A 13,852-nucleotide genomic window follows, 5' to 3' on the forward strand; every position below is an offset into this window, starting at 1 on the left:
TTATTTCAGCTTCTTGAATTTAAATATATACTTTTGTCGTTGAACCTTCTGTGACAGGAGTTGACAAGTTGTAGGATGTTATCTTGGAGATTGAAAACAGTTACGGTCATTTTTCTCCATTTTATGATAGCTTATACAACAAACAACTTATCGATTATTGGAGAAAATAATCAACAGAATAATAGTCAAAGAAAATATTCTTCAGTTGCAGCCCGACTGTCATTGGCACAATACTTAAACATGGACTTGGCTGTGTATTCCACTCATGAATTTGGGCATGGTGTCAAGGTAAAACAGACCTTTCCTTCTGCTGCGTCTTTGCTGCTGTAACACTACATGTCAGTGACTGATGATATACTTCTGATTAATGCAAAGCAGCATAACCGTAACACTCAAGGTGATATGAACTGATTAATACTGTAGCAACACGACCAACAGTCAGCCTTTGTTTTCAAAATAAATAACTAGAGAGTCGTGACTAGGATATAAAAAAAAATTTGAAAAAATTCCTGAATCATAATGAAAAGCTTTGGCTGCTCCTTTGTGTTTAGAAAAGGTTCGCAGATAGGCGAGTTTACTGGAGAGAAACATCTTGGACAGAGAGAGAGAGAGAGAGGAGAGGGGGAGAGAGAGAGGAGGTAGCAGAGGTCATTAGAAGAGTTATTGCTCTGATAGAGGAGAGCAGGAGCAGTCCCAGGGCATTTAATTCTCCCTCTTCCTCCTGCTCTCCCAAGATTGATCGTCTTTGTAGTCTTTTGAATCTCTTCAACTGTTCCTATGGTAACACACTGGGGTAACACAATATTAGTGTATTAGGCTTATCTCTCCTCTGGCCGTCATCCAGACACATCTTACTCTTTTTTTCCCCCCCTCCTCCTATCTGTGTAATTGAATTGTAAATGCTCTGTTAGGCCTCCCATAAACATATGCACTCACTAAATGGCTGCAGGCCCCGCAACCGCGCAACTTTTCTGGTTAGTTGGCCGTTCGGGCGCGAGGCGACGGCGACCAAATGTGGATCAATTGAGATTCTGCTCCCTGATGTCTGAACGCAACTGATGGAATTCCGCGATTGTGGGACAGAAAGTGAGAGGCTAATTGTGTTATCCGGGCGCGATCTCCAGCGCGGGTTTCATAAGCATAGACGGGGTCTCTAATGTCTGTAATATCCTCGCCCGGGCCAGGTCGATAAATACGGCCTCGCTATCGGATAACTGGGCCATGATCAGGCCCATGTGTCCCCTGCGACGTTCTCAATCCGGCTCTAATCGCATTACCCCGACCATGTTGACTTTCCGCCAATGGGAAATCTCCGCACTGTAACCCCACACCTCCGAGGAACGGACCTGGATGCACTCTTTCTGCTCGGGCGTTTACATTGCGAGAGCCGCAGAAGGGGATTGAGTGGGACTTTGATGGACATGTTGGAAACAGATAGACAGGCAGAACGAGCCGAGGAGCTGAAAGGCGAGAGACCATATTGACCAAACAGTGAATGAAACTGGGTGAATTCTTGGCCTAGTTTTCTTTGTTTTTCCTCCATGTGTGCATGCATGTATGCCCTTATGGGTGTGCTTGGGATATTTTGTGGGAACTGGAGGCATCGGTAGCAGGATTATCCCTCCCCTGTCAGAGAAAGCATGCCCAGAGCCCGGGCTAATGAAGGCTAATTGATTTTGTGGTGGGCCAGAGCAGTAGGGAGGCCTGTCTCTGGTGTAAATAGTTAATGAGCCAAAGGACTGCTGTGGCCCCTTGGGGACTCATATCTCGCTCTAAGCTCTCTGTTTGTGCTCTCTGGGCCAAAGACTGTATCTGCATCAGTGCCCATCTTTGTTCTCCACATTTTCTCCTTAAGTGCCATCGTTCAACAGCAAAGGCCTGATGGTGGAATAATTGACATGTAGGTTTTTTTCTCGCCTTAATGCTTCTCAGTTTGTTGTCTGGGAGTGTTGCTGAGATTGGAATGTTTTATTAGTTTTGGTTCGAGCGGTGTTGTTTTTTTTTTTTTTCTTCCTCTTTTTCTCCTTCTACTTCTTCTTCTTCGCGAAGGACTGGGTGCTCATGGTGCCGGGTGTGGTTGAGTTCTGCTCTGTTGTGGTCTGGGGAATTGAATGGTGCGTGTTGTGCGCTCGGAGGTTGTGGGATAGTTGACCCTCGCAGCGTGGAGGAAACGCAGCGGAGAGGAGGCCAAGTTCCACAGCACGCCGGCCAAAAGCATTACGTCACCGCTCGGAGCCAGTTCTCCACAGGGCCTCGCAAACAGTCGCACACATGCACAGACGCACCGCCTGCTCCAGCTCTGTGTCATCTTCTTTGCACAGTGACACATTCTTAGACCGCTCCAAACTCTGTCACGTACGTAAAAAACAAGTGAGACATCCAGTATGCGCAGAATGCATGCACACTTGTATGTGCAGATGCATGCTCCTGAATACCTGCACTGTGTTCTCCCTCCTCTCGTGCTCAGATTGCTCGATATCTTTGTTTGGATGATGAAAGATGTTCGCTATCATTTTTCATCTGTAACAAGAAAAGCCCAAACAAGCCCGCATCAAGTTTCTGCTAAAAACACTCCACTGTGGCACATGACTCAGCTCATGTCAGTGGGACCCTTTTTCGCTGCGGCCGACTCTGGCATTGTTTTCGTGTCTCTCTTTAAATGAGCTCCATGCTTTCCACACATCCTGCCTGCCTTGCTAATTTCAGACAGAGAGGCCTTGAAAGGGTTTCGGCGCTGGTGCATGAAAATGTGTTATTTATTATCTCCCAATTATCTATTGTTTACATTGTTACTAAGGACAATAAATTTGTCACTAAGCATCAGGCTAGGTGCTGAGATTTTTATGAGGTAAACAATACTATATGTTCTTTCATTGCAGCCCGCTTCGGCTGTGGAGCTGGCACCGGATCGGTGGATGACATAATTCCTGGCATGCTCTAAATATGCTCCTTTTTACTTGAAGAGGGAAAAAACTGTGCTTCTCTTAAAGAAACATTTCATAGCACACAGGAGGACCAATAATCAAAGTATTTCTAGTGCGCTAATGTCACTTTTTATATTTCATTTACACAAACCGTACTGTTCTTATGTTTCACTATAGCTCCAGAATTGTAACAGGCGTTTGGATTAATAGGCTTAAAGATCAAGTTTTTTGCCCTAAAGAGCGAACAAAGAGTTACATGTGTGTTGTAAACGCCAAAAAAGTAAAACTTGTGACGCGGCCACAGATGTGCCAGTTTTCAACTCAGCTACATGATGATTGATTGAGAGATTAGCTCAGTATGAAGTCATTTGTAAGCAGTTAAACCATTAGCGTACATGGTAACCCTATTACGTGTTCCATTCATTTTCTTCCCCCCGTAGTAGGGGAGCACCTCTGGCTAAACCTCTTGTTGTGAAGGAGGAGCAGCGCACACAATAGGAGCCTAACTGCAGGTTTTGTAAGCAACATCTGCATGAATGGTGGCATTGTCAGGGTATGATGTCACTGAGCGGGGACGGTGAGCTAAGAGCACAGCTGAATCTGCAGGCAGCGCTACGATATGTGTACGTGCACTGTTTATGTTTGTATGCACGCTTATGGTCGCGTCCCTCTCTGCCGCTCGTCGCGCGCCGAGTCGAAACACAAAACAAACCGTGAAGTTACAGTTTGCACGTGGTTATTTGATACAGATCAGTTAAGTGCATGTGTGTGGTTGGTTAAATAAACATAGATGTGCAGTCAAACAGGGACACGTAGCGATAAGTGCCCCTAAAGTCTTGGATTCAGTTTTTTGTATAATAAACATGTTTACTTCTGTTGCCATGGAGGCTGGTGGAGTGCAAGACTGAGGAGCTGCTGGATCAATGTGTCTGCCAGTTTATCAGTGCTGGACATGGACCAGAGAGGGGCCCCTCTGTCTCACTGTGTCCACTGTGTTGCCAAAGAGCTTGGCTATTTTCAACCAAAGCTGTACTAGATGCAGTCAGTAATAAATGGAGATGCTGCTACTAACGACTACTTTCATTGCTGATTAATTTCTTGATTATTTTCTGGATTAATTGATTAGTTGTTTAGTCTGTAAAAGCTTTAAAAAAAAATGTCGATCTGTACTTCCCAAGATGACATTTACAAATATCTTGTTTTGTTCACAACCCAAAAAATTGAGTTTACTGTCAGAAAAGAGAAAAGAAACCAGGAAATAATCCAATTTCGGAAGACTGAACCAAAGAATTTAGGCTTTTTTTCTCCTAAAAAGTTACTGATATCAATTCATTGATTATTAAAACAATTAGACAACTAATCGTAATATATAATCGTAATAATGTAGCATAGTCTTTCAGATGTTCTACCTCTATTTGAAGACATTTAGTCAGTCCTATTCACCCAGAGCACTGTTTGATTCAAAAATAAACAATGTGTTTGCTTTCAGAAGCTACTTTAAGCCTTTTATACAAATTTGCGGTTTGTATCTTTAGCGCCACACGCGCACAGTATCTTTTTATGTTTTAGCAAAACACAGGTGCTTACTTACATTAGAGAGTCAAGCTGGCATGCCTTATAATGGATGAGATTACTTTCGTTTTTTTTTTTTTTGCCTCTGCATCCGTCAGAAAGCGATTAAAGAGACGTGCTTTTGTTTCATTTTGTGTCTATTATATTTCAAGTCTTCTTAGGAATTGTGCGCTGACATATTTGTGTAGTCACATGTCTGACTGTGTGTGGGTTTATGTAGACGAGAGCTGTGGCGCAGAGCGTCGCATCTGTTTGTCTTTGGATGACTGCGTGTTGTTTTAAGTGTGCTGATGGGAGGTGTATGTGGAGGCCATTTGGTCATGGTTCAAGGCCCGTGAATGGGACGGGACTCCGGCAGAGCCAAGCTTGGGTAAACCAGCTGCCAACACCACACGGGCCAGACTGGATGGATCCAGCCACCATGAGCCCCCCTGGAGCCTAAAGCAATGAACGAGATACTCACCGGACTCCACAATAACCCTCGAAACAGAGTCAGGGGTCAGAGATTTTCAGCGTGATAGTCAATATTGAGTGGTTCTGGGACTAACTTGTCTCTCAAACAAGTTAATTCTAACAGAATGGAGCCACTTTCTCTTTAAAGGGAAAATGCATTGCGTCTTAGTCACTTTGACATGTTGCAACACAAGAGGCATCTCGTGCCTGTGGGTGTCTTAACAATGTTGTGTGAATCTAATCCAAATGGTAATAGAAATACCTTGCAAAAAGAGTGTTTATAATCACACGAGGAGGTCTGAATGCAACACAAAGAGGAGCATTTGCTATGATTTGCCTATTTACAGCGAGTGGCAGGGAAGTTTCTGCCAATACACACAAACACTGGAGGTCTGATATTTTAGGCATCTTTTGAAATCATGTTTGATTCAAGTCATTTTCTTGTCACTTTTGAAGCTATAACTCAACAGTATGTTAGTGTTTATTGTTGCATTCATGCGCTGCCTGTCTCCCTGACTCTGGGGCATTCTCTGTATTCAAGATTGTGACAGTGGGTGTAGTGATAACCATGTAGGCTGCACTCGAGCAGGGCTTTACAAGAGAGGGAACAGTGGGGATATGCAGACTGGAGTCAGAAGTCGTCCATTAACTTGACAGGGCGCAGAGGCTGCCAAGAGTATGAGCGCATGCTTTGGAGCATGCTCCTCAGTGGGCGTGTGTTCTCGCTGCGCCCCATACCGCCACGGTTCCTCCGAGCACCACCATAGCGTCTGGCTCCGGCAGAACAGCAAGTCTGTGTCCATCTCCCCCGTCTGGAACCACAGGGCAGCTCTGTTCAGCTCGGCTCTGATCGGCTTGGCCCAGAACCTGAGAGAGGAGAGAGAGAGAGAGAGAGAAAGAGAGGGGGCGACATTACGGCCCAGCACTCCCATCAGACTGTCTGCCTCACCGTTCCCTGAGGAAATCAGTTTAACAGTCCCCAGCTCTTGGCAAGCAAAGGGAGAGAGGGGGTGGAGGAACAGGGAGGAGGTGTGTGAGAGAGAGAAAGAAAGAGAGAGAGAGAGAGAAGGGGGGGGGATGTTACTGCCTCTCTGGGCGAGAGGGAAATCTAATAAAATTGAACTAATGGGGGTGTGGAGTTTTAGGGGACAGAGTGGGTTTTGCAGGCAGGCCCTGGTGGGTAATGGTGCTGGTGGAGATGAGGAGGATGGAACAGGATCCTCTGAGTGCCTGGCGAAGCAGCCAAACTCCTGCTTCCAGCTGCAGATGGTGAACCCATGTTGGGTTTAGAGTATGAGCTAGGAGGCCTAGCCCCACATAAAATACTGCCAGGAAAGTTACAGCTATGATATATTATGCAATTAGAAATACTGTGCGCTTACACTTGTGCGAACAAAAAAGCTGACAGAGACAGACAGAAGCTTTGTTTCTAAGCGGACTGTTTAATGTGAAGCGGAAGATCTCCAATTGAAACTCTGATCTCGTCGCAGTTAAACTATGACTCCACAGACTGGTTAAATCTTCCTAACCTGCTGTAAGGCGCCAGAGGGCCACAGGTCCCCTGATAGTACACTGCTCCACTTTTAAGGGGAATAAAAGTGCTCACCCTGACCTCACTGAATTTGATTTACCCGTCCTCAGGCAGGCGTGGTCTCCTCCCTTTGTACCTGCTCCGTGCTCTTCCTTTCTCCTCCCAGGGTTAATAGATATGAAGTCATCTGGTGAGCAGAAACCTGAGTGTGTTCTCAGGATGTGCCCAGAGCACTCACAGGGACATCACTCAAAGCCCCTCGTGTCAGAGAGGAAGCAGCCATTAATAAATATCATTAATGGATGATCACCTGGTATCCCTGAAACCACATAAATGAAAGAGGCTCAAAAAGAAAAAGAAAAAAAGAGGAATGGGAGTGGAGAGGTCAGGGGGCAAAGGTCTGAGAGGAGATAGCTCCCCTCTGGGCAAAAGATGGCTGAATCAGGGACGGTGCTTTAACAGTGGAAAATCGATAGCGCTGCTACTTGGAGTACACTGACAGAATGCATGAAATGTAGTGTCAAGTGCATGTGCTGATTGTGGAAGAAGGTGAACGTGTCTGTGTTGTGTCTCCTCCTGTTGTGTCTGCTGTGTTTTTCCAATTTCCAACAACAGCAGGGCAGACAGTGGTAGGACAGGCTGAATGCCATCCCATCTGCAAGTGCTCTGCGCTGCCACAGGCTAACACCTGCACTGATTTAATGACTGTTTTCTGCGGCAGCCATGTTGCTGCAGGAGAAATGTATATGTATGTGTGTGTGTGTGTGTTATTAAAGTCAAATGCACATAGTGGTTAAGTTCTTGTGCTTAGCACAGTCTGGGGAAATACAACCATGTGTTAAAGAGTCATTAGGGAGCTGATGAAGGTGTTTGAGAATCACAGCCTGCTCATCATCGCTCTGCTAACGTCCCTTAGTTGCGTCACTGTGGTTCTGGATACAAAGACTTAAGTTTTGGCTGAGCTGGGTTTAACTGAGCTGTGCCTCAACTCCAGATGGAGCAGAAGCAGACACTTGTGCAGAGATAGCTGCAGGAATAGGCTTACATCACGGTAAGGGTTTTCTCTTCTTACACAATGTGAACTGTGGCTTTTTCGTTGCACTCTACTACGGCTGTGCTACTTATTTTAGATGTTCCTTATCCTATCGAGCACTTCTTAAAACACAGTTTCAAAGTACTTTACAGCAATTTAAAAAGACACAACAGAACAGGAAAAGGCTGAAATTACTTTAACAATAAATTACGTAGTTTGGGATCTGATGAAGTTCTTGGAACACTGAGTAGTAGTTTCATTTAGGTGCATTGATACCTTTTAATTGTCTTTTCTTGCTGGATATTCCTTCATTTATTGGATCTGTTTCTTATGTGGGATCGATATGTCCATCTATATAGATAATAAACACAGTTGCAATTCATTTAGTTACTTCTGTGCTTTCTCTCTGTCCTATTTATCACCACCGAGGCTTGTGCCTTTGCGCGACCCCTCGGCTCTTTGACCCTGCCTCTGTGCTTCGACACTCTCTGGCCTCTTCGGGGGCTAATTCAATTAATAAGCAGATAGTGCTGCACTGCCAGCTGGACAGCTCGCCGAGACACTGATAAATGAGCAATTGCCGTCGTGGGCTGATGGTGTTTGGGGAAGAGACGCTAGAATCCATCTAATCTCTTCCCACCTCTGCTCTCTCGCTGCCGCCCTTCACCTCCCCTGAGCTCCTGTAGCACCAGATCTTACCCACGAGACCGACAACTTTTCTAAGGCTACAAAAAGCAGAGTCCAGACAGACAGACAGACAGAGAGGAGACTCCTATGGTCTCTGTTCATTCAGGTGATTGCCTGCTCTGTGAGTGGCAGGAGGTTGTCAAACCCTGATTGGTTTTCTCTTTCACAAGAGGGGTGGCCTCACCTCTGTGGTGCATACTGACAAGCTGAAGGCAGAAGGGAAGGTGCTTTGTGAGGGCTGTCAGCCTCAGAATTCATCCTGTGATACTCTGAAGATGTCCTTGTCAGCACTGGTGGCGATGATTGATCTGTAAGCATTTAAAATCCATTTTCTGTTTTAGCTGTATGTCAACCGGCTGTAATTTCTGCATTTTTATACCGTGTGCAGATCGCTATTCAGCACAATAACTTAGAGCATGTATAGGCTTTGACTTATAGAATATATTACAGCAAGTCAGAGGCTTCTTCTTGTTGCCCTCAGTAAGTCTCTGTGTGACTATGATGCTGTGGACAGCTGCAGGCCTGAGGACACCCGCTGTGTGTTAGTGCAGACTCTGTGGTATTTTAACCCCTGTCACAAGAAAGGAAGGGCTGTGGTCCCTGAGAGCTGCTCTCCTGAAGCTGTGGTGGGTTTGGGTGTGAATATACTGCGATAGCATCAAGATCTGCTGTTTATATTTAAAACAATGAGATACTAACCTCAATCGTGCAGCTCCAGAAATGTACCTGTGCGTCACGTCAGGCATCCCTTGGAATGACAAACAGAAACTACACTCAACCAAAACTGGCTTGGCAAGCTCATAATTTTACTGTGCCGGTTTCATGTGCAGTCCTCTTGCAAAGACAACTCAGCTATTTGTAAATCAAATGCACATATGTCATTCGTAAACATAATACTACCCAGTAGAGCATGCTCTCTTCTTTTTTGGACTTTCGCCCCCCCATCTTCAAAAATGATTTATTTGACTGTGCCTCCTCCCTACTTGTAAAAAGCTTTCCACTCATGGACAGTGCGAGAGGGGGGGAGGAGGAGGAGTGGCGGGGCTGATGTTGTGCTCTGGTCATGTCCCACCATTGTGATCCAGACCAGCTGGATGCCATTCCCTATGGGAATCATGAATGTGAAGGTTGTTAAAAGATATGGAGCCTTGGACTCGGCGTGGACTTACTGACAGCAGCTGGGAGAAGGGGGAAGGGATCCGAGAGAGAAAAGAGAGCACTGGGAAAGAGAATAGAAAACTTTGTGGAATTCACAACAGTAGCCTTGGAAGGAATGTCTTTGGTTTCATTTTTGCTGGTAACTTTATGCAAAAAGTGACTTGGACATGAAATGTAAGATGAATGATTACTTTCTTAGAGCTGTGTGCTTTGGGCAAAAAAAAAAAAGTCAAATTTACCAGTCTCAACAGTCTTGCAGCCTGCTTTCAAAATGTAAATATGTCTTGCATTTCTTATTTATGTCTAGGTTTCTGCTCTTGTGGTTGGCTTTATGTGGCGCCCAGAAAAACAGACTCTTGAGGAGAGGTGCATTCTGTAAACACGTGGAACACAAGCGCACCTTTAGTGAGCCTCTCTCTGGTTTCCCTCCCAGAGTCTCAGAGACACCATCAGTCAGGGCTAAGTAGACCACACAGTTAAAGCAACAAACCTGCTGCTGCTGGGTCAACAGAGAGGGGAGCAGTATGAGGTTCACACCTTACAAGCATCATACCAGCATCCAGACACGCATAGAAGAGAGAGAGAGGCTATTAAGAATATGAAGAGGAGGGACGAGTGTGATGGCAATCATGAAAGGTAAAGAGGAAGAATGACAGGACTGAAGGAGAGGCAGAGGACAGCCTAAGTGGCTTTGATTTGTTCTCCTGACAGGTGGATTTATGGACCCATTTGTCATGTCATAGTCAGAACATGAGCCTGCTCTCTAACTCTTAATCAGCACGCTGATAGAGACAAGCATGCAAAAAAAAAAAAAAAGCTGAGAGTGACGTTGTGTTTGGTGTCCGTTTTGTCTCCTCAGAGGCTGAAGGCTGCACTTTCACACCACCCCGGTGCCATCGCCAACGGCAACATGAACTCCATGGGTCACATGATGGAGATGATGTCGTCGCGGCAGGAGCAAGGCGCACACCACCACATGCACTCGCACCCGCACCAGCACCTGCAAGCGCCGCCTCACGCGTACCAGCACCACGGACACCACCACCACGGCCAGGGCCACGGCCAGGGCGGACACCACCACCCGCAGGCTCACAACCCCCACCACAACTCCCACAATCCACACCTGCACCCGGGGCACCCGCATCAGACCTCACCGCACCCTCCAATGCACTCCGCCTCACAGGTAAGCAAAAAGCACGTTCCCCCGGGGGAGCTGGAGCTTTTAGACAGCCCCGAAGGCAAAAACCACAAGTTCAATAACACATTAACTACACTGCACATTAAAATCTTAGCTAGAAACCACGACGTATTTGCCATGACTGAAACAAGGCAGTGCTTTAGTACCCTGTGAGTAGTTTTGAAGTCAGCTATTAGTGGTTTAGCATCGAGGCATGGCTGAAATGATGCTTAAAATTCATAGTGGACAAATACATTTTCCCCCTCGCTGCAGCCATAATGCCAAGTGGTTTCCTGGCATGCATCTCAAAGGTAGTTTTTTTTCCCCTTTGAGGTTGGTCAGCTACAGGTCAGCGTTGGCAGCCGTCCACGGCGGGAAGGAGGTCACGAAGAGGTCATAAAGTGGCGATTATAAAAGATGCTCATGGCTGTCTCTTGGAAACTTTGCTCCACACCCTCCTGCACCTCCAAAGCTGCAATTATGTAGCCACAGCATGCTGTAGGTGCAGGAGAGGGTTTTATAAATGCTGATGAACAGACAGCCTTGGCTAATATTCCTGGAACATCTTAGCAGCGAATATATTTGGTCTAATTTTAAGTGAAAGTACTGCTCGCAGCGTTAAAAATAACATGATGTGAGACACTTTGTCCTTGCATTGTCTCACGCCCTTTGAAATGCCAGGCATTTTGGACGAAGGACAGTCCGACATCAAGAAATGCAATTCACTGTATGTTCCAAATGTACCATTAAGGCATTAAAACAACACTCTCTGTATGCACCGTGGCCATTAAAGCAGCTTGTATTTTCCATGGTTCTCATAAAAATGGTAATGATCTGAAGACTGAAAACACTTGACCTTGCCAAGTATATGTCAAGATCTGTCAGTGCACGTACGGTTTTAGAAACGGGCCTTTTGACTGCGTCTGGTGGTGTTAGCCTGAGTGGAAGTGGGCGTCGGAAAACTGCATCCTGACACCTCTTTAACAAGGTGGGCAGGCTGGTGAATCAGCCCAGTCACTCACTCATTCACTCCCGACGCCCACAGCCTGGCTCACGAGGCACGTGGTTTGACCAGATGTTGTTTTTAGGGAGGTTGCCAGACACCAAATAGCTGCAGGAGGTAACGTATAGGTTGTTGTTTAGATGGGAGGAGGCTTTGAGGGTCTTGGGAGTGTTGACAGCAGACAGGTGACGGGCTGTTTTCCAGCTGTGTCAGAATGGTTACATATCTGTTTGGATGGTGGCAGACAGACGCCGTCTCATCAGAGACCTTGGTAATGCTGATTCTTTCTCCCCTCCCGTTGTGTTTCAGATGTCACCTGCAACCCAGCAGATGCAGCCCACGCAGACGTTGCAGTCTCCGCCCCCCAGCGGCGGGCGACGCAGGCGGGTGGTGGACGAGGATCCGGACGAACGCCGGCGGAAGTTCCTGGAGCGAAACAGAGCAGCCGCGACGAGATGCAGACAGAAGAGAAAAGTGTGGGTGATGTCGTTAGAGAAGAAGGCAGAAGAGCTCACTCAGACCAACATGCAGCTTCAGGTACAAAATCTACTAATGAGCCCCAGAACTTCTGAGTTTATGCACAGCATCCCACCACAACAATGCAGATGAAAACAGTCTGATACTGCAACCATTTAAAGCAGCGTTAATGCAGCAGTCCTAATGAGTTATATGGGCTCATTTTTCACTGCAATATAAAGTCCTGCACATTTTTGGAAACAGCACAACCATGACTAGAAAGAGACTGAACTCTAAAATGTCTTCAGTGCTGTATGACTCAATTATAATGCCATAAATCATGAAAAAGGAAAGAAAATTGAATTCCTTGATTATTTATTTTACAAAAACTGAAAAAAACCCATGAATCAGTATGTACAACATTTTCCCAAGTGCCCACAGGTGTTACCAATGCTGGATCAAAAAAAAAGTGGTGACTCTACATACTTTACTGCTTACATTTTTTAAAATTTGTTTCCATCCTCTCCTCTGTTCTGTGTAAACACAGCTTGCAGTTAGGCAGAAAAGTCTCAGGATTTTTGTCACATGACAGTTGGTCGCAGTTGAGTCACTCGTGGCTTCACAGTTGAAGGGAGGAGCACAGAATTTTTTGTTTTTTTACAGAATCTGGTTCAGGGAAATGGTTTATTTTTGGCAAAGAATTAGATGAGACACGTAGAATAAAATGATTTTGATGAAATGTTATGATTTTAAGCTTATATGTGGTTAATTTCCCCAAAGGAAACTGCACATTACACATGATTGGTTCAGGAACCATTAGAAAGTTAAAAGGCCTATGATTTTTAAAATGTTTTTCGAGTTTCTGGCTCTGATAAATGGTGCAAATTTTCTGATTTTCTTTTATGACAACATGCCTTTCACCCTTTGCTTTTCAAAGAATAGATTGTGGATTCACTGAAATCCTAAAATAGTTTTTTCTTTTATTTCAGAACGAAGTGACCATGCTAAAGAATGAGGTGACCCAACTCAAGCAGCTTCTCCTCACACACAAGGACTGTCCCATCACCACTATGCAGAAAGAGTCCCAAGGTTACCTCAGTGAGTAGCTCAAACCTAAACACAGACACACAAACACACACTTGGGAATTTGAACCAAAAACACACCATCATCTGTGTGCCTTAGCCCTGCAGTGGAAAGGTATAAACTGTACAGACGTTAAGTCTGATGGACACACAGCGACTGCCAAGACACTTCGCTCCACTGTGCTGCTGTCCAGCTCCCAAGCTCCCACGCTCGCTGTAGGACTCCTCCTTTGACATATGGGTGTTGCACACTCTGGTAGCCGGCCTGGACTGGGAGTTGGTAGTCTGAATCCCTCCTGAGACTTATTTTTCCATCTGACAGCACCTCTGCGCACAGAGGCAGCCGAGACGCAACGTGAGAAAGACATCACAGGCCGCACGTTGGCATCCAAACTCCCACGGATGCCCGGGATCTCACCGACTTTTTGGGACTGCGCCTCGGCTCGGCCACACATGACATCAGAGCCCCACCCTTTGATACGGATTCGAGTGACATTTCCATGTAATTAGGATAAGGCACCTCCCTGTGTGGCTTTAGCACAGGAAAATAAGGCTCACATCCCCCTTTGGCTGAATGGTTCTTTTATACAGGAGAAAGCCAACTCCCAAACTGGGCTGGAATGACTTTCATTGATGAGGCTAGCTTGTGTACAGATGTCACCTTCAGCGTGTCCAAAATTCATCAGGCGTGTTTACGGAGTTGAGTGATTCACTTTTCCACTTTTGTGTCATCCGCTATGGCCTATTTTGGGGGTGACACATGAGCGGTCAGGTG

General features: G+C 45.8%; 1 protein-coding gene across 3 annotated transcripts in view; it reads left to right on the plus strand.

Moving 5' to 3' along the window:
- creb5b (cAMP responsive element binding protein 5b) overlaps positions 1–13,852 on the plus strand; it is a 42,376-nt gene that overhangs the window by 25,637 nt on the left and 2,887 nt on the right. For all 3 annotated transcript variants that reach the window (XM_008291055.1, XM_008291054.1, XM_008291057.1), the window contains exons 8-10: positions 10,218–10,541; positions 11,848–12,075; positions 12,984–13,092. In XM_008291055.1, coding sequence (XP_008289277.1) covers positions 10,218–10,541; positions 11,848–12,075; positions 12,984–13,092 — 661 coding nt within the window. The remainder of the gene's footprint in view (positions 1–10,217; positions 10,542–11,847; positions 12,076–12,983; positions 13,093–13,852) is intronic.

Source organism: Stegastes partitus, unplaced genomic scaffold (assembly GCF_000690725.1).
Source record: "Stegastes partitus isolate 25-593 unplaced genomic scaffold, Stegastes_partitus-1.0.2 Scaffold711, whole genome shotgun sequence".
NCBI lineage: Eukaryota > Metazoa > Chordata > Actinopteri > Pomacentridae > Stegastes > Stegastes partitus.